Source organism: Papio anubis, chromosome 10 (genome assembly GCF_008728515.1).
Source record: "Papio anubis isolate 15944 chromosome 10, Panubis1.0, whole genome shotgun sequence".
Classification (NCBI taxonomy): Eukaryota; Metazoa; Chordata; class Mammalia; order Primates; family Cercopithecidae; genus Papio; species Papio anubis.
In genome coordinates, this window is record NC_044985.1 from 93711086 (window position 1) to 93738081 (window position 26996).

The following is a 26996-nucleotide window of genomic DNA, read 5'->3' on the forward strand; positions in this document are numbered from 1 at the left end:
CCTCTTCCTTTTTAGTGTAGCTCTGTGGCTACAAGTGTGAACACTGTTAAAATCATGCAAAGAACTTTGTAGTGCAGTGCATGCAACTCAATGCCCTCCAATACACAGCCAATAAGTACTTTTTAAATAATGATAATGATGAGCAATACTTAATTGCTGTTTTCTTTTTAATTTCTCCATTGATTCATGCTTCCATATGTGTATGTTACATTGCTAGTGAGGATCCTAAAATACTGCAAGATTAAATTAAGTATAATGTTCCTACTATTGAGTACTTTCATTGAATTCTGATTGCTTGGCAGTCTGATACAGGTATGATTATTAGAATATGTTAAAATTTTTCATTAACCAAAATCCTGATTTGTCAGACCACCCTGTAAGAATAGTATGCCAAATAAAAGTAGTTTTTCAAGCAATGGCAAAATACAGCGATGATTAAAAATTATTTGTTCATTTATATGCTATAGTCATATTCACTGGAAGGTTAAGTTTAGTTTCTGAAAGGTAAAGTTAATTACAGACATTTCAATCTATTCTCTCGTAACCTCTCTTTTTCTCTTTGACTCAAAATCTAGAAAGCAGAATTAGGAAGTTCATAAAAACCTGGTTTGTTTAATGATTTTTCAACATAGGTCCTCCTCACATTCCCATCATATCAGGCTACCATGGCCAATAGAGTTAACTAAATATACAACTTTCCTGTGACTTGCCTGTGACCTACACACACAGTGTCAATTTAAAAAGAACAAAGTCGTTTGCTGCTCAGTGATTTTTAAGTGTTAGCTCCTAGGAGAAAGGTGTTCCAGATGGTTTAAATACTACTTAACAAGTATCACCTATACTATATGAAAATCTTGAACATAATTAAAATCAATATGTGGGCAAAAGTAAGAAAAATCCCTCCCCCAAGCCCGAATTTTCAAGAAGTTAATTTTATTTTCTACAGCATGGCAGCTGAAGGAAACATTAAAAATTCCGTTCTTCTTTCAGGATGAGTTAATGTACATGCTGCGCAAACTTCTCTTGAATATTGGAGACTTTCCTGCTCAGACATCTCACATCCTATTCAACTATTTGGTGAGTTATAAATGTTCATTTCCAATTACGAAGCAGCACCATGATGAAAAGGTCTTAGGAGATTTTTTTTCAATAAATTTCCATTAATTATGTCACTAAAGGCGAATTCTGGTCAACTAAATTCACCTACGCTTCCCTATACTTTCTGTGTAGGGAAGCCCCTGCCTGGCATACTCTTTGGCATATGGAGGGCAGTCAATAGAAATGTCAGTTTCCTCTCTGTCTTCCTTTAGCAATATATAACTTCCTTATGTTTGTTCTTTATTTTGGTTTTCTGTTGAGAAAACATGTGTTCTTTTAGTATTTTTTCTTCTTTTCCTATCTGTGTTTAAACACACACACACACACACACACACACACACACACACACACACACAGATGCAACTGTTGTCCTAGATGGAAAGTTTCTGTGTATGTATTTTTCCATGGCAGCTATCTATGACAGTTTTAACTGCCCTGGCAGTTCTTTCCTGATCCTCTGAGACTTACCAATTTCTTCACATTCTTTTTGTAAACACCAAATGAATATGCAGTTTGGGGACTAGAACCTGATGACTACTGCTTGAAACTGCCCCTTAATCCAGGCAGACCAAAAGCCAAATTAGTGTCTGTGCTGGGCATACTCCTTCAGTTATCCATATGCATATGCATCCTTAGCAGGGTGATAAATTTAACTCACACCACAACCCCCATGTGCAGAGAACATTTGTAATTCCTTTCTCTTGTCTAAGACTAATTTGGTCATCTTCCTCCTGAGTGTCTACTTGCTGGTTGCCAAGGGAAAAAATAATGAATAAATGTCCAATCCAGATTTAAGTTCAGACCGGTACCAAAACATAAACAGTACTTTTTGGTGGTTTTCAGTCTCTCTTGGATAAAAATGCATAGTCTCTAGGAATTCTCCCTCCTTCCCACTGCTTTTGTCTCTATAGCTATGTGGAGTTGGGTAGAATAAAGACCTTCGTTCCACATCTTACCCCTTGCATTTTATCTGAGTCGTTCGTTTGTGAGACCATGTTCTTCGGCTGGTTGGTGGATGGGCACAAACTCAAGCCCATGGCTACTGTCACTCAAAGCCTGTCTGCTCCTGGAAGTGTTTGCTGGGAGATTCAACCTCCCCTCAGCTTCTTTGGGTGCTTTAGACCCCTTGAGTTCTTGCCATGAGTCCCATATGGCTCTAACATAGGAAGTCCACCAGCTACAGCAACCCGCTCAGTGACAACAGCCTATGGCCGTTCTATCTGGAAAGCTTTCCAGCCAAACATCCACTACTTCTGGGTTCTGTCTACACCATACAAAAACCAAAGGTGGATTTGGAAAGCGAAATGTTAGGGCCTCCCTCAGTTTAAGTGTGTGCCCTGCTAAAATTTACACTGCATCCAGGTTGGTATGGAAGGAGCCCAAACAGGGACTGGAGGCGAGAGTGCTTTCAGTGTTTCTTTCGCTTGTCCGTGTACCTGCCTCTTCCCCCAGGTCACTGAATAGGAGAAATGCTTGCCCAGACCATTGCTCTCCTCCATTCTTTAGCTCCGCAACAAAAATATTTTTAAAAGACCTTGATGCCCAGATAGTTTTAAAAGAAATAAATCTCCAAATGCTCAACTTACAGATACGCACTAACACTTGTTGAGTAAATCTGCCATCTCAACCATTATTCTAGCACACACAAGGAAGACCCACCCCATCATCCCAGAGCTTGCCAGGCTGCACTGACAGGCATGTAGGTTGGAGAAAGAATCTGTATTCTATGTTATTAATAGTTTTAAGAAATCGATTTTTCTGATTGATCAATGCACTTTAACCCATAGGACTTTCTATCTGGTCCTATGTTTTATAAATTTCTATTAAGGGTGAGAGTTGGCCCTCCTTAGGGTGTCCAGCATTTAGAACACCAAAACAAATTAGGTTTGCAACTCTGATTCTTTCAACATAACTAGAAAGTTTTCCAGGACTACAAAATTTTTGAAGAAACAGTGGCTAAAACACACAAGAAAAAAAAAGTACACTATTTCTTTCTGAATATTTGCACATTATTGAATAAGATAATTGAAACTTATTTCATCAACTATTCCAATTATAGTCAGTCGTCATCTTATTTCAATGTATAGAATGCTGAACATATTCTACCTCCTATTAATAAAAAATAAATTTCGAATGAGACATGTTAGATGTCAACTTTAAAAAGTGCAAAAGGGCACACAGTTTTTCAAAATTACATTAGAAGGTATGCAAACAACCCAGCTGGTAAAATAATGTGCACAACAAACCTCATGACATATTTACCTGTGTAACAAACCTGCGCATGTACCCCTAAATTTAAAAACAAAAAAAAGAAGACACACAAAAATTTTGAAGTTCACCAACTTAGCCAAGCAGAGTGCTCTTAGCTTTGAGACTATTAGACATAATCCAAGCTGCTAATAGTGCTTGGGCAAACTTCATATACAGATGAATTTTGGATGGCCTAAGTACCTAGCTACCAAGTGACATGATGCCTGGGTGGGGGGCGAGGGGAATGGTCTGCTTTTTTCTTAAGAATTCACCATTTTAGGGATATATGAAAATGTACAGGAGCCTGTGTGGTCAGTTTTCCAGTTATGCCCTCTCCTGGTAACGTTGAAAGTGTTACAGAAGCATTTGAACGGAGAATACGAAGGCACAGAAGATCGAGTTTAAAACAAGAAAAGCTAAGGAAATGAGAATGTGAGCTCAGGATTATTGTGGCTTTGTGAATTCTTCTTATCCTGACTTCTAGGTAGGATTAATCATGTACTTTGTGCGGACCCCCTGCGAGTGGGGGATGGATGCCATTTCAGCCACCCTGACATTCCTGTGGGAGGTGGTGGGTTACGTGGAGGGCCTCTTCTTCAAGGATCTCAAGCAGACAATGAAGAAGGAGCAGTGCGAGGTGAAGCTCCTGGTGACCGCTTCAATGCCAGGTAAGCCACTAGTACTTTTTAGTAACATAACTTAAAAAAAAAAAAATTATAAATAGTCCTTTGAAAGACTAAGAGGCTCGTTCATTCATGAGAAAATTTTCAGAGTCCTAGCCCGCAGTATTGAGTGCTTCAAAGAATTTTTGTTTAATATAATCAGAGGAAATACAATAGACCCTTTAAAAAGTCAGCGGTTGCCAGCTGAAAAGGGAGACTCAAAACTGAGATCCGCATGAATCAGTCCTTGAAGGGCTGCCAAGGTTGAAGATTTATTTAAGTCTATCGCAGAGAGCCAGCTGAACTGAAAGCTTTTTTGAGTGAATTTTTGGCAGTGCAAGGAGAATAATATTGTTTGTATGGCATGGACTCCAGTTCTTTGTAAACTCCATGAGAGAAGGCTTTATGAAAAATTGGAAAAGGGGAAAGCAGGAAGAAGGAGCATTACAAAAGAACATGAAGCGTGATGTAAACTCAAGATACGGTTCCTTTTCACTTCAGATAGCTTGTTTTGCCTTAAGACAAAGATTTTGACAATCCCTTTATCCTTGTGCAGTGACTAAGAAAATTTGAGATGATACATGTATTGAATAAAAGTGAAAGACAGAATTATGTAGAGATGAGAACACAGGTTCTCTCAGCAAAGAAGCCTGTGTTTAAATCATAGCACTGCCATTTATTAGTCACATAACTAGTATTAACTGTGAAGAAGTACATCATTTCTCAAAGCTTTCTTTCCTTGTGTATAAAATAGGGATATAATTCATACTTCACGATTGTGGGGAATAAATGAGTTGAGATATGTGAAATACTTGCTGCCACACCTGGCTTATGATAAGCATTCAATAAATGATAATTGTGTATGTATACGTTCTGTAGATTATCCAAAAAAAGTAATCAGTTTTTATTATAGTGAAGAAACTCCTATTTTTAACATACTTAAAGACAACTCACTAAAAGTCAATGTATATCATAATGTTCACAAAGATTTGTAATTTAATGAATGAAGTAGAATAAATATTGTCTCAATCAGCCAAGAAGAATACAGAAAATGTAGCTTTAAGCTACATTTCAAGTAGTTGTTTTGGTTTTGCTAATATCTCTGTCTATATTTTCTTAACCTTTATTGCCTGGTCACCTCATCTAGAAAACAGGGATGTATTACTTGTTGCAATGCTTGAGGTTTGAAGTCTAACTCTTCCACTAAATAAATATGTCTCTTAAGTTATTCCATTTCTCTTTTTCCTCATTTGTAAGATAAAAATCATAATGCCCACATCATGGGGTTGCTGTGAGATTTAAATACAATTATGCATGTAAAAGACAGGTAGAAGTATTGGGAACTTGGCCGAGCGTGGTGGTTCACTCCTGTAATCCCCGCACTTTGGGAGGCTGAGGCGGGTGAATTGCTTGAGGTCAGGAGTTTGAGACCAGCCTGGGCAACATGGCGAAACCCTGTCTCTACTAAAAATAAAACTTTTTAAAAAGTATTGAGAACTCCATACCTATCACTTTTAATAAGTGAATATATTTAAAATATATATGTATTAATATTAAACTTCCAGATAAAAAATAAATAAATATATATATGTAACTATGAATTAAGTATTGTAATTAACAGTAAAAACATCAGATTATTGTTAATATTTTAATACTTTATGCTTTGAAATACAAATTTTCCTATAGCAAAAGTCAGTTTATTATTCTTTTTATCTTTTGTAGGTACTAAAACCTTGGTAGTTCATGGACAGAATGAGTGCGATATCCCAACCCAGTTACCAGTCCATGAAGACACTCAGTTTGAAGCCCTGTTGAAGGTAGGAATGACTTTTAACAGAAATAATTTTTTTAAGGACAATGCTATGGCCACCTCATTGAAGATTCATTTTAGAAGAAAATGGCATTTTTCTATCTTTCAATGGATGTATGCATTTCTTTACTCTTCTAAAATCTGCCCCACTATTATTCCCTTATGCTATTTCCTTCCATAATTTTCCCCACTTCTACTGACTTTAGTCAGTAAACTGTCAGTAATCTGATTTTCAGGCACAGAGTTCTGGGCCCAGATGTAAGTAGAAGAGACCTCTGGAAAAAAATCAACTTTTCCAAACTCATGCATCTTATTTCAGTGGAAAGGGTCATTACTGCTCCTTTTGGCTTCACTCAGACATCTCCAGAGAATTTCTAAGGCCCAACTTCAACAACTACTCCATTTCTATACTCATGATGAATGGTGGGATAGCAGGAAGGCAAACAGAGTACATTCAAACGCTGCCTTCACCACAACCAGTGTGACCTAAATCAAGTGATAGGACTTCTCTAGTCTCAGTTTCATTTTCAACAGTACTGAGATACTGGTTCAGGTTATACAAGTTATCTATACCTAGTATATACTATATAAATGTGCACAGTGCATGATAGTTTATATTATTCCTAAATGTTTCTCTAAACATGTTTTCTTCCTGATGCTGAGACCAGTAGGTGCCACTGTTCCTCCACAGTCCATCACTCAGTCTGATTTATAATCGTACGTCTTGGACACTATGAGAGCAGATGGTTTATATCACATTATCAGTCTTTATGGTACCATTCTTTGGATAACTCTGTGTGGGTATATATGCAGCCATGGTGTGTGTGTGTGTGTGTGTGTGTGTATACATATATACACACACACATATCTAGTGTATACAGTTTATATAAGACACACACATATCTAATGTATACAATTTATGTAAGACATCAATATATATATAATCCTCGTAAGAGGTTACCTTGTTTTTTCGAAATTTGTATCTGTCAGCTTACTACCTAGGACATAATATCTTCCTGGTAAACATTTAGTAAAATTTGTTGCTATTGTTCTAGGAGTGTCTGGAGTTTTTTAACATCCCAGAATCCCAGTCAACACATTATTTTCTTATGGATAAACGATGGAACCTTATCCACTACAATAAGGTAAGACACCAGTAATGACATCCCTGTTGAGTTGTGCCAAAGACTTATCATGCCTACCTGAGGGTGGCTCATAATCAGGGAGGCATCGCTTCTTAGAAGGTAATAGTATGACCACCTGGGTCACACCATCTTACTATCAGTGGGGCTTTTGACTGGCAACTTCACCTTTCTACCCTTTGGTTTTCTTTTGTGTAAAATGAAGGTAATGATAATGGTATCCATGCTAGAGCAGTTGTAATAGTTAAATGAGATAAGCTAGATAAGACACTTAGTTATTGATCATTATTACATGAAAAATTACATTGCCCGTATAATACCTGTGTGTGTCTATTTGGAATTTGAATGCTGTTTTGCATCTCTGTTCTACCATGTTAAACATGACCATGCTGACCTGATCAAATGAGCAGAAGGGGCCTCAGGATGCTTGCTGACATCACTTTACAGTGATCTTCCAAAGAGTTGTTTAGTACACTGCCTTTAGCTGCTTTTTTCCTGGCATAGCATCCTAGTACTTAGACCTTTGGGTAAAGAAGAAATGAGAATAAATGTTTAATCTTTTGAACTCTTTTTTTTTTCTCTTTGTGTAATTCACACAGACCTATGTTCGAGATATTTATCCTTTCCGGAGGTCGGTATCTCCCCAGCTGAACCTTGTACATATGCATCCGGAGAAGGGACAGGAACTCATTCAGAAACAGGTGTCTGACCACGTCAGTTTTATTTCATGGTTTTGTCATGTTGTTGGAGTAGATATCTGTTCATATATTGCCAACTTTGAGATTCTATGATTCCATTATGACCCTCTCTGGAGACCATAGTTGGCCCTTACTCAATAAATTGTTCCCCCAAATAGTATAAGATTTACAAATTGGATCATTGTTTAAAGGTGTTAAGAAACACTCACTTGGAGTAGTGTAATGATGAATTATTGAGTATAAACAATAGAAATATTCTAATTTATTTACCTATTATTTTCTAAATGTAGATTTTCATTTCACATTCTGTAAAATTGGATTGGAAATACACATAATGTAATTATGTAAGTTATCCCAGTGGTTTGCACTAGCTGGCTACAAAGTAAAAGGGGTCACTCTAGTATGCCTGAAAAAGAAAAGCATTAAACTAAAGTTCAAAGATTTGGACTTCATCCCAGTTCTGCCTCTGACCGGGGATCTGACCTTGGGCATGTTATTAATTTATCTTGAAACAGGAAGAGATATAGTCTAGCAGCTGTACTTAGGTTTAAGGTTGAAGAACAGAATAATATTCACATCTAATCTCAAATCAGACTTTGAGCTTAAGGAAAGTCACTATTCTGCATGCAAAATATAACTTTAGTACACAATTCTAAAAATGATACAGTTTTAATATTGCATATTTATTGCATTCATTGTTTAAATAAAATCTTTAAAGAATTTCAGGATACTTGATCATTTCAATTTTCTGTACATATCAAGGATAATAATTTGGCATCAAAATATCCAAAAACATCTTCATGAAATGAGTGAGAATGGCATAGAATTAGACCACTTAAGTAATTAAAAATATAGCTACCATTAACTACCTACATTCTATTTAAAAGAAAGAAAATACTTAATGTGTTGCAAGGTGTGAGATGTTGGGCAAAACTGTTACATCTTAAATATAAACAATTTCTAAAACCATTCTCCCCAAATTACCCCAGCCCATGATTTTAGGATAAGATAATTAAAACCCTAATCAGTAATGGTGCTTCCCTAGTGTCTCTCTCTCTCTCTCTCCCCCTCTCCCTGTGTGTGTGTGAGTGTGTGTGTTCATCATGTTTAAGAACAAGTTGTCAAAGAATGCCATCAAATGGAGTTCTTGCTGTCATGTACACTTCAAGTTAGAGCCTTTAGACTTCTAAGTTCCTCAGGGAGATTATAATATGGAGGCCTATGAGTCTAGCTCAGAAGTTTCCTCAGTAGCTACTCACTGCATATAAACTTCGTAATCATCAACAGAAAAGGACCTGAGAACCAAGAGCCCCATGTGTATGCCCTTTAAACTCGGAGCACCAATCAAGGACCCATGAGCTTCTGTCCCAAGATAGGTTTTTCCTGGATCTCACATCAGTCTTTGTTTTTTTAAAAGACAAACCCGGAACTCTCAGGAAACAGCTTAAGGCATTGGTGGCAATGGTAGAAGCAATTGGAACTGACTGACGGGCTCCCTGTTAGTGAAGGTCTTCCATATTATAGCATCCAAACAAATGGGCTCTATTTAATATTGAACTATTCTTGACAATGCTTGCCTTATGCTCTTCTCCAGCCTAAAACTCCATAAGGAACATTTCCTACATTTCCTTCTGTAAAGCAGGCAGAAGGAAGTGAGAGGCAACTAAGTATTGTTTGCTCTTTCTTCTGATAAAGGAAAAAAAACACATGTTTCCCTCTTTTCACTTTTCCCCTTTTCCCACTTTATCGACCCAGTTTGCCATTAAAGGTTTTTTCTTTAGTTTCTTCTGTCTATAAATCTGGAGTTTCTAATTCTCCTTTTTGTCTGCTCCTGCTTTTATTTTTTCCAGGTGTTCACCCGGAAGCTGGAAGAAGTAGGGCGGGTATTGTTTCTCATCTCCCTAACCCAGAAGATCCCCACAGCCCACAAACAGTCCCATGTCTCCATGCTTCAGGAAGACCTCCTCCGCCTGCCCTCATTCCCTCGAAGTGCTATTGATGCTGAGTTTTCACTCTTCAGTGATCCTCAAGGTATCAAACAAAGAAACATTGCCTCTCTGGGGCTTTTTCTAACGCACTTGTTTTGTTCTCAAATGGAGAGCATCCGAATCAGCAGAGGGTGCCGTAAAACCAGTGGCTCTCAGACCTGAGTGTGCACAAGAGACCCCTGGAGGACTTGTTGAAACACAGATTTTTGGGCCCCGCCCTCCACCTCTGCGTTTCAGGATGGGGCCCAAGAGTTTGCATTTCTAATAAGTTCTCAGGTGATGCTGATGCTGCTATCCCAAGCACCCTATTTTGAGAACCACTGCTCTAAGCTAATCATCAGCAGTTGAAGCGCGGGTAGGATGGTGTTGTTGGGGTAGGAGAATACTTGACTAAACAAGGACCAGATATTTGTGTGAAGTTCAAAAAGAGGCAAAACTCATCTAGAATGATAGAAATCAGAATGGTGGTTGCCTCTGGATTTGGAGGAAATGAATTTCCTGGAAAGGGGCAGAAGGGTGATGAAAATTGTCTGTATGTTGATTGAATGTTGCTTACATGAGTGCATAGTGCATATTTTTGTCAAAATTCAATGAACTCCACATTTAAAATCTCTGCATTTTACTCTAAATAATGCCTCAATTGAGAGAAAGAGACATAGACACAGAAAGAGACCCACTTTGGAGCCTTGCTCTGTTACTCGGTTATTAATTTGAGACAATTAAATTAGCATCCCTGTGCTTTATCGCCCTCATCCAGAAGCTTCAGACAGGCTGGGCAAAATGACTCATGCCTGTAATCCCAGCCCTTTGGGAGGCCCAGGCGGGCAGATCACTTGTGGTCAGGAGTTCGAGACTAGCCTGGCCAACATGGCGAAACCCTGTCTCTACTAAAAATACAAAAAAATAAATTAGCTGGGTATGGTGGCGGGCACCTGTAATCCCAGCTACTCAGGGATCTGAAGCATGAGAATCACATGAACCCAGGAGATGGAGGTTACAGTGAGCCAAGATTTGTGCCACTGCACTCCAGACTGGGTGACAGAGTGAGACTCCATCTCCAAAAAAAAAAAAAAAAGCTTCAGCTTCAGCAGGAGTAGATAGAGCTGTAGCCTCTGACCATTAATTAAAAGATCAAGCAGTAGTCCCATCCCTGCCATTTTCTAGCTGAAATAATTTATTTTTCTCCAACTGACAGCTTATTTAGCAGTAAAACACTGCCAATGCCTGCTCTGCCTTACCCACAGTTAGTTAAGAGGTGATAATGAAAGTCCACGGAGAAACAGGAAGTGCTGTATTACGGCCGGTAATATTGTGCTGGAAAACATTTCAGCAGTAGATCTTCACATCCTGGAGCTGGAACAAACGGAGAACAGCAGCGCCTTGGGTTTGATCACCTCCCAGGCTGACAGGATTGGTGTGGGGCTAATTCTGTCTCTGCTGTTTCATGTTCTCACAGCTGGAAAGGAACTGTTTGGCCTCGACACTCTTCAGAAAAGCTTGTGGATCCAGCTCCTGGAGGAAATGTTCCTGGGCATGCCGAGCGAGTTTCCATGGGGAGACGAAATCATGCTTTTCCTCAATGTTTTTAACGGGGCTCTGATCCTCCACCCAGAAGACAGTGCCCTGCTCAGGCAGTACGCTGCCACCGTCATCAATACCGCGGTGCACTTCAACCACCTCTTCTCTCTCAGCGGCTACCAGTGGATTCTCCCCACCATGCTGCAGGTGCCCAGAACCTCCTCTCCTAACCAGAAAATAAACATGAGTACTGCTTATATCTAGCTGCTCACCTAGATCTATACTGAAACTTTTTAATGATGGAGTTATTATCTTCTTTTGTGACAACAGAAGGCAACAAATGAAATCCCCCCATAAATTTGCAAGAGTTCACAATATTCCTTTCTACTCTGAGAGCCCCAGACTTGGGATATTTCCCATTTAGTCTAGGACAGTGATTCTTAAGTTGTACTCCCTGGGCCAGCAGCATCAGCATCAACTGGAAACTTGTTGGAAATGTATATTCTAGCCAGGTGTGGTGGCTCATACCTGTAATGCCAGTGCTTTGGGAGGCCAAGGTGGGAGAATCTCTTGAAGTGAGGAGCTCAAGACTAGCTTGGGGAGCATAACAAGACCCCATCTCTAAAAAGAAAAAAAATTTAAAGAAAGAGAAATGCACATTCTTGGAGCCCATCTCAGGTCTACTGAATCAGAAACTCAGAGATCAGGGCCCAGTAATTTGTGTTTTTGACAAGACCTTCAAGTAGTTTTGATGTCTTAGAACAGGAAGCCTCTACCTCTGGGCCATGGACTAGTACTGGTCTGTGGCCTGTAAGGAACCCCCACCCCTAGATTTTCATAGGAGCCAGAACCCTATTGTGAACTGTGCATGCAAGGAATCTAGGTTGCATGCTCCTAAATCTAATGCCTGATGATCTGAAGTGGAACAGTTTCATTCTGAAACCATCCCCTCCACTCACCCTGGTCCATGAAAACATTGTCTTCCATGAAACCAGTCCCTGGTGCCAAAAAGGTTGGGGACCACTGCCTTAGAAAGTTTGAGGAATTCTGTTCTTGAGTCACATGTATGGCAAGTGTTTAGCTGATGTTTCTCCCAAGAGATTCCCTGACTTCTAACTGAATAGAGATTTTCATTCCCAGTAAATATGATGTAATGGGATTCGAGAAGGTAATTTAGCGAACAATTTTTATTTACTCGTGTCTAATGTATAGCTGGCTACATTTAGGAGTACTAAATAAAATCAGGCAGGGCCCAGGGGCTCATCCTAGTTCTCTATTTTTGAGGAAGTTTTGATAAAAATTATGAACACAACCCATACTTATACAAAGTGAAGTTTGCTAAACCTATGGGGGCAAGAAAGTTACTATCACAGGACTCTCTTCCCCATTTTTAGATAGCTGCAATTTTCTCTATTTTTTTAGTAAGTATTTTTTTACTGATTACCAAAAGCAAGAATGTTCATTACAAAATTGAAAAGATGAAGAAAGTTTAAAGCAAAAATAAGGACCACTTCAAATCCTTTCTCCCAGGTAATCGTTGTTTATACTTCCAAATCCTAGCACTCTTTCCTATACACACACACACACACACACACACACACAGAGAATTATATATTTTCAAGTTTGTAACCTAGTTTTTTCATATAGCACTAAGAATATCGTAGGCATTTTATATAGCTACATTTAGCCTTACAGCATTTTTAAAATTACTACACAGTATACTATGGTTTGTATATACCGTAATTCACTTAAGCTAGTAATATTTATGAATAATTTGTTTCAAGTTTTCCATTGTTATAACCAGTCTTACAGCAGGCATTCTTATATATACATGCTTATACAAGTGTCTAGTCCTTTCCTTGAGATAAATTCCTAGTCACAAACTTCCTGGAAAAGAAGTATGTTTAGATTTTTAGCATTTTGAGGTGTATTACTAAATTTATCTAGAGAAAGTTTATGCCACTTTACATTCCTCTCTACCAGTTTACGAAGTTAGCTATTTCCCTCCAAGCTTCCTATGACCATGAGTTTTAAAAGTGAATACAACTTTGATACTTTATTAAGGCATTTTTCGAATATCTGGCATTTCTCCATAGGTGTACTCTGACTATGAAAGCAATCCCCAGCTGCGTCAAGCCATCGAATTTGCCTGTCACCAGTTCTATATTCTACACCGGAAACCCTTTGTGCTCCAGCTGTTTGCTAGTGTGGCCCCTCTCCTGGAATTTCCTGTGAGTAAGCTCTGTGGGAAAAAAAAAATGAAGACCAACAAAGTTAGAAAAACAAGGTTATTTATTAGAGCTTACTATGCCAAAGGAGTTGGCTACCATCACTTGTGTTTTGGCAGAGATACAAAGGCAGGCAGAGGAGTGGGAAAGCTGTATACTGAAAAAAAGTGGAGGCTTCAGGTATGTCCTGATTGGAGCTATTGTCCTGGGGAAGCTGCAGGTGAACTAACTAGAAGTGGGGCATCTTATAAATGATGTGTTAGGGGTGTATATTGGGCTTTCTCTGGTTGGTCCTAAGTTGGAAGCAGGGACAAAAATTAGGAAAGCTCTCAGTTATTATGCAAGTCCTGGTTACTTTGGGTCAATTGTTACAGAGGTTATTGTTTGATCACCACTGGAGCTAGTAGCCTGACTTCCTACAAGCCTGACTTAGGCTGGCCTCCTGGGCTGGTTATTGTAGACAATGGGTTGGTTTCCTGAGAAGGTTGCTGCAGGTTGTGGGTCAAAGTTCTATTTTTATGTATGATCTAGTCATTGACAGCTTGTATATTCAGTCTCTCAGCTCTCTTTCTTTAACCAATGAGACATGCATACCATAAATAAGTTTTCTTTCAACAAGCATATCATTTCTCTTCAACATTCCTCTTCAGCTTTCATCTCAGCTCCTAACACATAAATAGACCAACTCTACAGTTTTTAAATATTCAATTCATAAAAGAGATGGAAAATAGAAAATGATAAAAGGAAAGTTTGCCAATTTTCATTCCTTTTTGTCACTCTCTACCACCTACCTTGCTTTGTTTTTCTTCTTCTTCAGAGTTTTTACCACCATATCACGTTATATGTATTTGTTTTATTAACATGAATTTCTACCACACTCAACCAACAGAATTTAATCTTCATGAAAGCAAGACCTTTGTATGTTTTTGTCTTTGCTTGTTTGTTTGGTTTTAGTTATTGTTGTATTGTTGTTTTATTTGCATTTTGGTTTTGGTTTTCTATAACTTCAGTGTGTAGCGTGGTGCCTGACACAGAAGAACTTCATAAGGATTTGTTGTTTCGATGAATTATTTGAAGCCATCTTAAATAGATTTGAAATTGTAAGTATCTCCATGTGGAGATACATTATCAAAGAAGACCTGTGAAATTCCCAGGGTTGTTAGTTAAAATAAGTATATGTTCCTCAAACATATTTGTAGTATTCAACCAATCAATTATAGAAATTTCCTTAGTTCTACCATCTTCGATTAAAGGAATCATTGATATGAACTTTTTGGAAGTTCATATATTGCTGTATTTTTATGAGCTTTTACAAATACCTCTTTTGTTCTAGATTAGAATTTAATAGATCCCTTAAAAGTCAGGTGTACCACTCCAAAATCACAGCATTGCTGGATGCAGAATTATGTAAACTGAATTCCAGGTAGATGTTGTAGTTGTTACTGGTAATAGCGTTTATAAAATTTGAATTCCTGTCAAGCTATAGTTGTACGGTGGTGGGAGTCAATAAACTAAAATTGTTTTTCTTTATCAGGATGCTGCCAATAATGGGCCCAGCAAAGGTGTGTCAGCTCAGTGCCTGTTTGACTTGCTGCAGTCCCTAGAGGGAGAGACCACCGACATATTAGACATCTTAGAACTGGTCAAAGCTGAGAAGCCTCTTAAGTCATTAGGTAAAAGCAAAACTTGCTTTGACATTCTTTCTCTCATTGCAATTGTTAAATATATGTGTGTGTGTGTGTATATATATATATATATAAAATACACACATATACATATACTTAAATGTGTGTGTATATATAGCTAAATCAAAGTAGCAAAAATAAACAGTAGTCGAAATTGAATGAGTACTTTTTTTTTCTTAAATTTCTTATGAATCCTAAAGAGTAGGGAATTACCTGCCATGAAAACTGTATTAAAATGATGCTCAGTAGACCATTGCTCTAGCACTGCAGTTTTCAGAAAGTTGGGTTATCTTGCGTAACTCTTAAGTGAATAACCCTCCAAATTGGTCTTTTATTATCATGGAATGTGTAGAACCAGAGACAACTCAAGGATAAAGCCTCAACCTCAGACAATTTAAATGCCCTTCAGTATCTTCTATTATCTGAGATTTTTTTAAACACACCAGAAAAGTACTTTTATTTTACATCTGATTGTTCAAAACTAGAAAACAGAATTTCATTCCCTTTAGATGAAGAAATTAGTAGTTTTCACAGTGTAGGAATAAAATTTAACAAGAAAAAGCTATAGTATGTACTGGAATTATAACATTAGGAGTAATAGGTGCTTCTTTATCTCCTGCTGAATCCACTCTGACGGTGTGCCTTTACTTTTTGTTCCTTCAGATTTCTGCTATGGAAACGAAGATCTGACATTTTCTATCAGTGAAGCCATTAAGCTCTGTGTCACTGTGGTGGCATATGCTCCCGAATCATTCAGAAGGTATCTGCAGCCCTTTATTCCGTGCCTTGTCATAAGTAAATACAGCAAAGAAAATAAAATTGAATGAATACAAAGGTTATGCTGAGTAATATCAGTCTGTAACATTCTGACAAGTAAACTTTCAAAACGTAAATTTAGGCCAGGTGTGGTGGCTCACACCTATAATCCCAGCACTTTAGAAGGCTGAGGCAAGAAGATTCCTTTAGCCCAGGAGTTCAAGGCTAGCCTGGGCAATATAGTGAGACTCTGTCTCTACAAAAAATTTAAAAAATTAAAAATTAGCCAGGTGTGGTGGTGCACGCCTGTAGTCCCAACTTTTTGGGAGGCTGAGGCAGAAGGATAACTTAATCCAAGGAGGTCAAGGTTGCAGTGAGCTGTGATTGTACCTCTGCACTCTAGCCTGGGCAACAGAGTAAGACTGTCAGGAAAAGAAAAAAAAAGAGAAAAAAGAAAAGAAGAAACAAACTAAGTTTAGGAAACATAGCATAGGTTCTGGAAAACAATAGTATATCTTCATTCATTTGAAATCCCTTAATTTGGATCTTGTGCAGATGCTACGGTATTTAGTCTTGTTAGAAAATATTTTTCCTCACAAGTAATGTAAATTAGTAGCAAACGAAATGTCATAACAGATATTTATTTAAGAAAACTCCTTTCAAGGGGCAATAAGAATTTCTGTAACACAAGGGGCAAGAATATCAATCTTGCCTTCATTTTGCCAAGTGCAGAGAATTCAAAAGACTCCCATGAAGAGTGAGTCATCCCAATTCAAAGATGTTGGCTCTGGTCTGAGATTTAAATCTGATCTATTAAAAGCTGTACTCTGTTGACAGGCTCTTCCAGGAAGAAGGAAGGAGCCAGGCTGATTATGCCGAATATATCTTTATACATTTTCCCTGCACCTTAAGCCTGTTTCTCTCCCCCATAAGAGAATGAATAAGGGCCAAGAAGAGCCAGGATTTATATTAATTGAACTCTTTTTTACTGGAAGAAAACATGAAGAATGAGTAAGAAATGTTTTCCCCAACATTCTCGAATTTTTGTCTTCTTGAGCAATGGGGAGAAAAACAGTATGCCTGTGGTCAGGCACAGATGTGGCTGTGGCCCTCAGGAGAGCAAAGCTGCAGGATGGTCGTACTCCCACTTTCCTGCTCTTCCTATAATACCACAGATCTAGAAAAAGTTCCAGAATGGATCGAATCCTGCATTAAGTTAACTCCAAATCCATTCTACAGACGATTGTAAACATCTTCTCTCTGCTCTATTTTCCATTTCAAGTGTGTCCAGCTACATTGTTAACTGGATATGTCAGAGATACTGCAATTGAGACACTGCAATAATAAAATGCATATAGATTCTCCAATATTAAAATTCCCACAACATAGGGAACACCTAAGTTTGACTAAAAAATTCTCCATTTCAAATTTTACCAAATTTCCATTGAGTCATAAAATTATCTTTCACGTTAAAATTGAAACACATTGAAATCAAAAGGTATGAGAGTTCACAATCAAATTCGCTTGTCATTGTGAGTTAAAGGACAGTCTAATATTGTTAAGTTAAATTAGAATTTTTTTAAATCCTCCCTAATTTTCCATTCTGTCAGTTTAAACCAGATGGCATCTTGATATGTCAGTAAGGTCAGGTTTTCTTAAGCAGTGGTTCCCTGGGATGTGTCTCATGGGAATAAGTAACATACTTACAGGACTTCAACATTTGTAATAGCAAGTCTCTGTTGCACTTAATTTTTTTAAAAACAGTATTTTATTTAAGTGAAACATTCACATAAAACATTTAAAAATCACAATTTTACAGTTCCATAAGTGTTCATAATGTTATCACATCTACCTACCACTTGGATAGAAAAATCAGATAGAGGCACTACTATCCTGATTTCTAATATGATAAATCAGTTTTGCCTATTTCTGAAATTTATTTAACTGAAATAGTATAGTAGCTACTCTTTAATGGCTGACTTCTGTGATTCAGTATTATTTCATGAGATTCGTTCATATAAATGCATATAAATGTGTATAACAGTAGTTGATTCTTTTTCATTCACTTACAATAGTTCACTGTATGACTATGCTACAATTTATTTATTTCTTCTCTTGTTATCAGGCATTTGTGTTGGATCTGGTTTGAAGGTATTATAAATAATGCTACAGTGAATGTTTTTGTACACAAATATGTATGCATTTCTATGGATGGAAATGCTAGGCTAAGTCATGGAATATGAATATTTCTTACTTTAGTAGATACTACCAAAAAGTGGTTTCAATTTTCATTCCCACCAACAGTATGTAAATGTTCTAGTACTTTATGGCCTTATCAACACTTGTTATCTTCCATCTTTTTATTTGGGTTGTAGTGACATTCATTATCATTTTAATTTCCATTTTCCTCTTGCAAATTAAAAGGTTTGGAAGCTTTTCAGATAAATGTTTATTGAAATGTGGACATCTCCTTGTGCAAAGTGCCTACTGAAGTCTTCTGCCCATTTTCAAATGAAGTTAGCAGTATTTTTTATTTTATATGTGTGATCTCTTAGTGTTTTCTATTTAATTAATTATGTTATCTGCAAATCATAAGAGTTGTATTTTATCCTTTCAAATTCTTATTTATACACGTTATTCCTTTCTCTGTCCTTAATGCACTAGCTAGAACCTTAATACAAAATGGAATAGAAGTGATGATGGAGGCTGGGCGCGGTGGCTCATGCCTGTAATCCCAGCACTTTGGGAAGCCAAGGTGGGCGGATCACGAAGTCAGGAGATAAAGACCATCCTGGCTAATACGGTGAAACCCCGTCTTTACTAAATAATACAAAAAATTAGCCAGGCGTGGTGGCAGGTGCCTATAGTCCCAGCTACTTGGGAGGCTGAGGCAGGAGAACGGCGTGAACCCGGAAGGCGGGGCTTGCAGTGAACCGAGATCGCGCCACTGTACTCCAGCCTGGGCGACAGAGCGAGACTCCATCTCAAAAAAAAAAAAAAGAGAGGCCAGGCGCGGTGGCTCACGCCTGTAATCTCAGCACTTTGGGAGGCCGAGACGGGTGGATCACGAGGTCAGGAGATTGAGACCATCCTGGCTAACACTGTGAAACCCCGTCTCTACTAAAAAAAATACAAAAAACTAGCCGGGCATAGTGGCGGGCGCCGGTAGTCCCAGCTACTTGGGAGGCTGAGGCAGGAGAATGGCGAGAACCCGGGAGGCGGAGCATGCAGTGAGCCAAGATCGCGCCACTGCACTCCAGCCTGGGCGACTGAGCAAGACTCTGTCTCAAAAAAAAAAAAAGAAGTGATGATGGTGATGATGGTGGGATCTTTGTCTCATTTCTGATCTCAGGGTATGGAGGGGATTTCCAATATTTCATCACTAAGAATAATATTTGCTAAAGGATTTTGTTGTAATATACCAGTAAAGATTAAGGAAGTAATTTTATTATTCATTAATAAATTAATTATTAAGGAATCTGCCTTGTATTCTTAGTTTGAGTTTTCTTATTGATGGACAATGAATATTACTAAATGTTCCTATTTATAGAGATGATTATATGATTTGTATTCTTTATTTTCTAAGTGTTATAGGTTACACTGATTTATTTTCAAAATTAAAACTTTCCTGCCTCCTTAAAAATAAACTGTATTTGGGTTGTATATTATAATTATCATTTTTCAGTATTGCCAGATTTGGTTTGCAATTTTTTTTAGCATTTTTACAACTATGTTAATGAGAGCTATATCTGTAATTTTTATTTTTTATAAAGGTATTATCTAATGAATTTTATTGCTAGGATCACAGGGAAGTTAGGAGTAGAAGAGATATTCTAGGTAGTTCTATGTCATTCAAGATAAACCAATTCTGGATACTTAAAAAAGTTACAAGTGCTTAAACAAAAAGGATGTCTTGCTTAGCTACTACTTTATTAACTACCCACTGGTAAACATTTTAGCAGGTTTATTTGTAACCCTCCATTATTATAAAGTCCTTGTAATAATACTATAGCCTGACTATACTATAGGCTATAGTATCAAGGATGTGAAGATTAAGCTGGACTCATAAAATAAATTGGAAAGTGTCTCCCCCAACCCCCCCTTTTTATTTTCTATTATTTTTGAGAGAGAGTCTCTCTCTTGTTTCCCAGGCTGGAGTGCAATGGCACAATCTTGGCTCACTGCAACATCTGCCTCCTGGGTTCAAGCAATTCTCCTGCCTCAGCCTCCCAAATAGCTGGGATTACAAGCGCCCGCCACCACACCTAGCTAATTTTTGTATTTTTAGTAGACAGGGGGTTCCACCATGTTGACCAGACTGGTCTCAAACTCCTGACCTCAGGTGATCCGCCCGTCTCAGCCTCCCAAAGTGCTGGGATTACAGGCGTGAGCCACCACGCCCAGCCCCCCGCTCCTTTTTTTTTTAAAACTCCTATTCTCTGTAGAAATTTAGTGTGGATTAGGTTTTTTTAATTTTTGAAACAGAGTCTCATTCTGTTGCCAAGGTTGGAGTTCAGTATCACGATCATGGCCCACTGCAGCCTTGATCTCCCAGGCTCGAGCAATCCTCCCACCTCAGCCTTCCAAGTAGCAGGCATTACAGGTGGGTGCCTTCACACCCTGCTAATTTTTTTGATTTTTTGAGAGAGAAAGAAAGTTTCACTGTGTTGCCCAGGCTGGTGCTCCTCCCACCTCAGCCTCCCAAAGTGCTGGGATTACAGGCAGAGCAACTGTGCCTGCCTCAGATGAGCATTCTGTCTTTCCAAAATATTGAGTAGAATTTATACACAAAACTGTAAGTAATGTCGTTTCTTGTGGGAACATTTTAAAATTAAGATTGTTTATCCTGGTGGTGGCTTTGGTAAGTCACATTTTTCTAGGAATTTTTCTATTTAATTTAAGTACCTGAATTTATTGGCATAAATTTGTTCCTGATATTCTCTTTTTTAAATTTTTGACAACTATGGGGTTTTTATTGTGTTCACTTTCTTATTTCTAATACTGGGAATTTTTGCTCCCTCCCTTATTATTATTCTTTCCAGGAGTTTATCAATAGCTTTCCCTTTACAAATAATCAGTATTTGGGGCTTTGTTGATTTTTGCTATTGTAGTTTTATTGTCTGCCTTTTCTTTCCTTTTTTATCTTTATTATTTTCTACCTTTGACTTTTTTTTTTTTTTTTTTTGACGGAGTTTTTGTTCTTGTTGCCCAGGCTAGAGTGCAATGGTGTAATCTTGGCTCACTGCAACCTCCACCTCCCGGATTCAAGCAATTCTCCTGCCTCAGCCTCCTGAGTAGCTGGGATTACAGGCATGTGCCACCACACTCAGCTAATTTTGTATTTTTAGTAGAGACACAGTTTCTCCATGTTGGTCAGGTTGGTCTCGAACTCCTGACCTCAGGTGATCCACCCATCTCGGCCTCCCAAAGTGCTGGGATTACAGGCATGAGCCACCGGGCCCGGCAGGCAGTTTTTTTTTTTTTTTTTTAATTTAAAGAAAATATTCAGGCCAGGCACGGTGGCTCATGCCTGTAATCCCAGCACATTGGGAGGCCAAAGCAGGCAGAGTGCATGAGTTCGGGAATTTGAGACCAACCTGGGCAACGTGGCGAAACCCCGTCTCTACAAAAAATACAAAAATGAGTGGGATATGGTGGTGCATGTCTGTGGTCCCAGCTACTGAGGAGGCTAAGGTGGGAGGATTGCTTGAGCCCAGGATAAGGCTGCAGTGAACTGAGATTGCACCACCGCATTCCAACCTGGTCAACAGAGCAAGACCTTGTCTCAAAAAAAAATTAATTAATAAAATAAAAAAGAAGATATTCCATTTTCTACTGACTTATATCTGTTGAAAAATCAGCATTAGATTTTATTGCACATTTGAATTTAATGTGTCCTTTTCTTTTTTCCTCTTTTGAGATGGAATCTCGCTCTGTCACCCAGGCTGGAGTGCAGTGGCGCGATCTCAGCTCACCACAACCTCCACCTCCTGGATTCAAGTGATTCTCGTGCCTCAGCCTCCCAAGTAGCTGGGACTGCAGTCATGCACCACCACACCCAGCTACATTTTTATATTTTCAGTAGAGACGAAGTTTCACCATATTGGCCAGACTGATCCCAAACTCCTGACCTCGTGATCTGCCCACCTCAGCCTCCCAAAGTCTTGGGATTACAGGCGTGAGCCACTGTGCCCCGCCCTAATGTGTCTTTTTCTCTGGCTACTTTTAACATTTTCTCTTTGCCTTGGGTTTTAAGCAGTTTGACTGTGGTGTGCCTAGTTGTGATTTTTCTTTGTATTCATACTTCTTGGGGTTCATAGTGTTTCTTGAATATAAAGCTTGATAACTTTCAACAATTTTAGAAAATTTGACAAATAACTCTTCAAATATCACCTTTATCCCATTTTCTCTCCCCTCTCCATTTATGTGTATATATATATTTTTTCCTCCTTAACCCCGTGCTCTATATATGTCTCTTATGTTCTTTCCTGTATTTTCTATCATTTCTACCCTCTGTTCTTCTGTCTTGATGTTTTCCATTGTTCTTTATTACAGTTCACATTCATCTCTTCCTGTATCTAATCTATCATTAACACTTATCTTTCAGGTTTTTAATTTCAAATATTTCAGTCTTCAGTTCTTAGAATTTCCACTTTTTTAATAGATTTCAGAGTTTTGATGAAATTATCCATTTTGTTATTTCTCTTATTTAACATTTTAATCATTATTTTATAAAAATCTGTCTCTGATAACTTTAATATGTAGATCACTTGTGGCTCTGTTCATATTGTCTGTTCTTTTCCTTGGATTTTGATCATTTGGTTTTAGCAGGACTGGGTAATTTTGACTACTGAGTATTGCATTAAAAAAAGTTGGAAATGCTTTGAGGATCTACCCGATGTTATCTTCCTCCAAAAATGATTCATTTTACTCTCTGACTAGTAACTGTGGTAGGGCAGATCATTTTAATTCAGTCTGTGATTCATTTAATTTAAAGTTGGGTTTCAGTCTTTGTAAGGGCTGTTCTATCTATTTCACACTCCTAGGATACAGCCTTCCATGGGTCTAACTCCTCTTTGGAAGTCCCTGAACTCCAATATATCTTTTTTCGCCATAATGAGGCTACTGAAAATTCTGCTTAGCTTCATAACTCTTAGCTGACATTTCTGCCTGGATTTTTCCTTAGCCTTTTGGCCCTAAGCAATTTACAAACTAGCAGATGCCTAGAAAAAAAGAGTGCTGCACAATGTCTGGATGAACCGAAGAAGCTTTCTTTCCCCCAGAAGTCTGGTACCTACAAAAGGTATCTGCTAGCCTTAGCTTCTACCTGATACCTTCAATATGTTTAAAAAATTTTGTCCACCCTTTCTAGTAAGACAATTAGTTTGCAGCAAGGTACTTTTTATTATTACAGAAAGCAGAACCGACTTCTTGCCTCCTTTTTTAAGTTGCCAAAAAATAGGAGAACTCAAAAAAGTATCATAGCTCTTTCTCCATACCCATCAAATTCTGATAATTGCCATTTCCTGCTTGTAGAGCACACATTATAGGCAAAATTATATTACCAGAAACCAGTATTCAGTATTTTAAAGAGCATAGCAAAAACTCATTGGTATCTGTAGGGAAAAGAATGGATCAAAGAAACTTGATTTCAGATTCTCTGGGATATCAACCGATCCCTGCTGTTTTCTAGAACCCACAATTTGTAAACTTTAACATAATTGGGGAATCTCTAAAGAAAAGATGGCTGGGTGCGGTGGTTCATGCCTGTAATCCCAGATCTTTGGGAGGCCAAGGCAGGAAGATTGCTTGAGGCCAATAGTTTGAGACCAGCGTGGCCAACATGGTGAAACCCTGTCTCTACCAAAAATACAAAAATTATCCGGGCACCGTAGTGCACGCCTATAATCCCAGCTACTGGGGAGGCTGAGGCAGGAGAATCACTTGAACCCAGGCAGAGGTTGCAGTGAGCCGAAATCATGCCACTGCACTGCAGTCTGGGCGACTGACAGAGTGAGACTTTGTCTCAAAAAAAAAAAAGATCTATATTGATGGTGTTATACACTTTACAACTTTAGAGGGGAAAACCCACTTTGCATAATAACTACTTAATCTCCATTTCCCCTTCAAGGTGTTTCTGACACCCCAATACTAAATTGAGTGTGGGCCCTATCCAGTGAGTGGTGTTCACTCACATTGGTAAGCAGGCATTGTCAGACCTCATCATAATGGCTGTTTCCAACATTGTTTGCTATTTAATTCCTTAAGCTTAGGAAGCCAGCCTCCCATGAAAGGGTTTTATGTTGTCTCAAAACTGTTGCAGCTGGAAAATCACTCTCAGCAAACTCCTGAATTGAAGTTTTGTTCTGAAGCCTGTTTCTCTAGATGGACTATATAGCTCCACCTATTATTCTGTTATTCTTTCAACCATTTATTTGTATATATGGCTAATTCCCCCGACTAGATCACATGTTTCTTTAAGGCAAGATTCGTCGCCTTTTAGCAGGTGGTTAGTGAATTAATAATTGTTGGTCAACATTTCCAGCAGCTTTAACTACTTTTGATTTGGAGAGGCAAAGGGGCTTAGAATTCATTTTATCTCTAGATGCTTTTCATTGTTCTATGCTCCTAAATGTGACACAACCAACAAAAGTAGAATGTAAAAGGTGACTCGGTTTTCTTTCTGTTGCTTAAAGTCTTCAGATGCTGATGGTCTTGGAAGCCTTAGTTCCATGTTACCTACAAAAGTTAAAGAGGCAGACATCACAGGTGGAGACAGTACCTGCTGCCCGAGAGGAGATTGCGGCCACTGCTGCTCTTGCGACGTCCCTACAGGCCCTTTTATACAGTGTAGAGGTCCTCACCAGGTAATCCCATTGGCAGAAATAGCTGCAGCTGTACATCATATGTATCCACTGGGGAAAAAAAAAAAAAATGTGATGGGTAAAAATCTAAAACCCAATCTTTATTTACAGATATCTCCTAAACTCAGCCCTTTATGCCTTATAACTGTGAACAGTTCCTGAGTTATTTGAATAAATAATGTTAAGCACTCTGATTAGTAGTAGTAGTAGTAATAGTAATAATATTCTTACTATCATTGCTAAACACACATTTGCATATAGCTTGCTGAGCTTCTCCAGCAGTTATGACCCAGTGGTAAACACGTCTTGTGTAAGAGGGCCAATTTAGTGAATTTAAAGAGGTAATCTACATTTTTAATAGTTATTATATTATTTTATGAGACATGGAATGCCTACAATTCCAACTAAGTATTCTTTTATTATTTTACTGTTTGTGAAGTGTTGTGTTTTTTAACTATAATTTCAGAAACTACATAACCAGTATAAACAGCAGAATGTTGTCCTACTATTAGAATTAATAGATTCTCTGTGGGACAGGACTAAACAATGCTGGGAGATGAGAAATTTGGGACTGGGAAGGTAAATTGGCACCAGAGTTCAGCCCTAAACAAAGTTCAAGCAGTTAGTCCTGTCGCAAGATGCTTGGGTGCAGAAGCAGAGTCACTAAACTGCCATATGGCAGGAAAGGGGCAGGCAGGGAGCCCTGGATGAGACAAAAATAAAAATAAAATCTGAGTGGGTGGATGCAGGACACTACGCATACGATGGGCTTTCCTGCTCCGTTCCCATCTAAATTAGCTGCCAGGAAATATTCTTCCCCAGGATAGGGATGGGGAAACCTTTTACCTTTGCTCCTCCATTCCATTCTGCCATGCTGTGTGTCCAATCTAAAGTTCCAGATCCTTAGTGTGAAATTGTCTATGCCTCCACCAAAAGGCACCAACTCCCCCAGCCCCAACTTGCTGTGTTGGTAAGGGGGAAGCCCTTTAGTCCAAGAAGGACTTTTTCAGCATGCATCAGCAAGAAAGACAGAAAGTGGATTGTAATTCATTAACATCAATAGATGTTTAGTTTCTAATCATGAGCTACATTGCCAAACTAGACAAGCAGAATATTGCCCAAAAGCCTTCTGTAGACTATCATCCTGAAATGTTCATATGCACCTAATCTAAGGAAATGGGAAGAGTTGGCGCAGAAAGCCATGACAAATTGCCTCCTCCAAGGAGAGATAGTTTTCTATGCTATTGCTGATGGTTTCATGAAAGTCCCAGAAGAATATCCTAAAGAGGAAGGAAAGACTTACACTCTTCCTTCTGTACCCATCTGGTTATGTAACTAGCTTTTTCCTATAACTAGAGGAAAGAAAAGCAGTCAGTAGTTCCCAATTGCCACTGTATTTCTATTATATATCTATATCTATATATGTACAGATACAGATATATAGTTATCTATATCTATATATCTATATATAGATATATATATATAGAGAGAGAGAGAGAGACAGAGAGAGAGAGAGAAAGAGAGAGACTCACTCTGTCACCCAGGCTGGAGTTCACTGGCATGATCTTGGCTCACTGCAACCTCTGCCTCCCAGGTTTAAGCAATTCTCATGCCTCAGCCCTGCAAAAAGCTGGGATTATAGGCATGTGCCACCACACCCAGATAATTTTTGTAGTTTTAGTAGAGACGGGGTTTCCCCATATTGGCCAGCCTGGTCTTGAACTCCTGGCCTCAAGTGATCCACCCACCTCGGCCTCCCAGAGTGCTGGGATTACAGGTGTGAACCACCATGGTCAGCCTGTTTCTCCTCATATTACATAATGTTAAAGCTTTCCTCATTTCTATACCTTTTTATAAGGATAAGTCAATTAACTTATCCAAAACTGACTTACTCAAAATGTCACAAAGAGTTATGGATGGAGCTCTAGCATTTAAAATTCTGTGGCTTTAAATATTCCAGTGCATTTAATATTCTTTTGGCAGAGAAGACTAGCCTCATTCATTGGTAGTAGTTACTCAAACCAAAATTGGCTTCACTGTGTTTACAAAAAGAAGGTAAGAATCCCCTAATTTCTCCACATTCCTAGTTTTTTTAATCTCACGACAAAAGAAATTTAACAATTGTATAGGTAGTATTACATAAATATATCACAAGTACATTAGTTTTAACTGTTGTATAACATGTTATACAAACTTACAGTCTTTAAGCAAAACCCACTTATTGTCTCACAGTTGTGTAGGCCAGGAATCCAGGCGGGCTCAGCTGGATTCTCTGCTCAGGGTTTCTCAAGGTGGAA

At 38.4% G+C, this 26996-nt stretch overlaps 1 protein-coding gene across 15 annotated transcripts in view; it reads left to right on the forward strand.

The window, feature by feature from the left end:
* Positions 1–26996, forward strand: part of UNC80 (unc-80 homolog, NALCN channel complex subunit) — a 228096-nt gene that overhangs the window by 159020 nt on the left and 42080 nt on the right. For all 15 annotated transcript variants that reach the window (XM_031651893.1, XM_021923937.2, XM_021923939.2 and 12 more), the window contains 11 exons: positions 991–1077; positions 3833–4016; positions 5733–5827; positions 6876–6965; positions 7562–7663; positions 9511–9691; positions 11105–11373; positions 13263–13397; positions 14929–15067; positions 15743–15839; positions 24532–24702. In XM_031651893.1, coding sequence (XP_031507753.1) covers positions 991–1077; positions 3833–4016; positions 5733–5827; positions 6876–6965; positions 7562–7663; positions 9511–9691; positions 11105–11373; positions 13263–13397; positions 14929–15067; positions 15743–15839; positions 24532–24702 — 1550 coding nt within the window. The remainder of the gene's footprint in view (positions 1–990; positions 1078–3832; positions 4017–5732; positions 5828–6875; positions 6966–7561; positions 7664–9510; positions 9692–11104; positions 11374–13262; positions 13398–14928; positions 15068–15742; positions 15840–24531; positions 24703–26996) is intronic.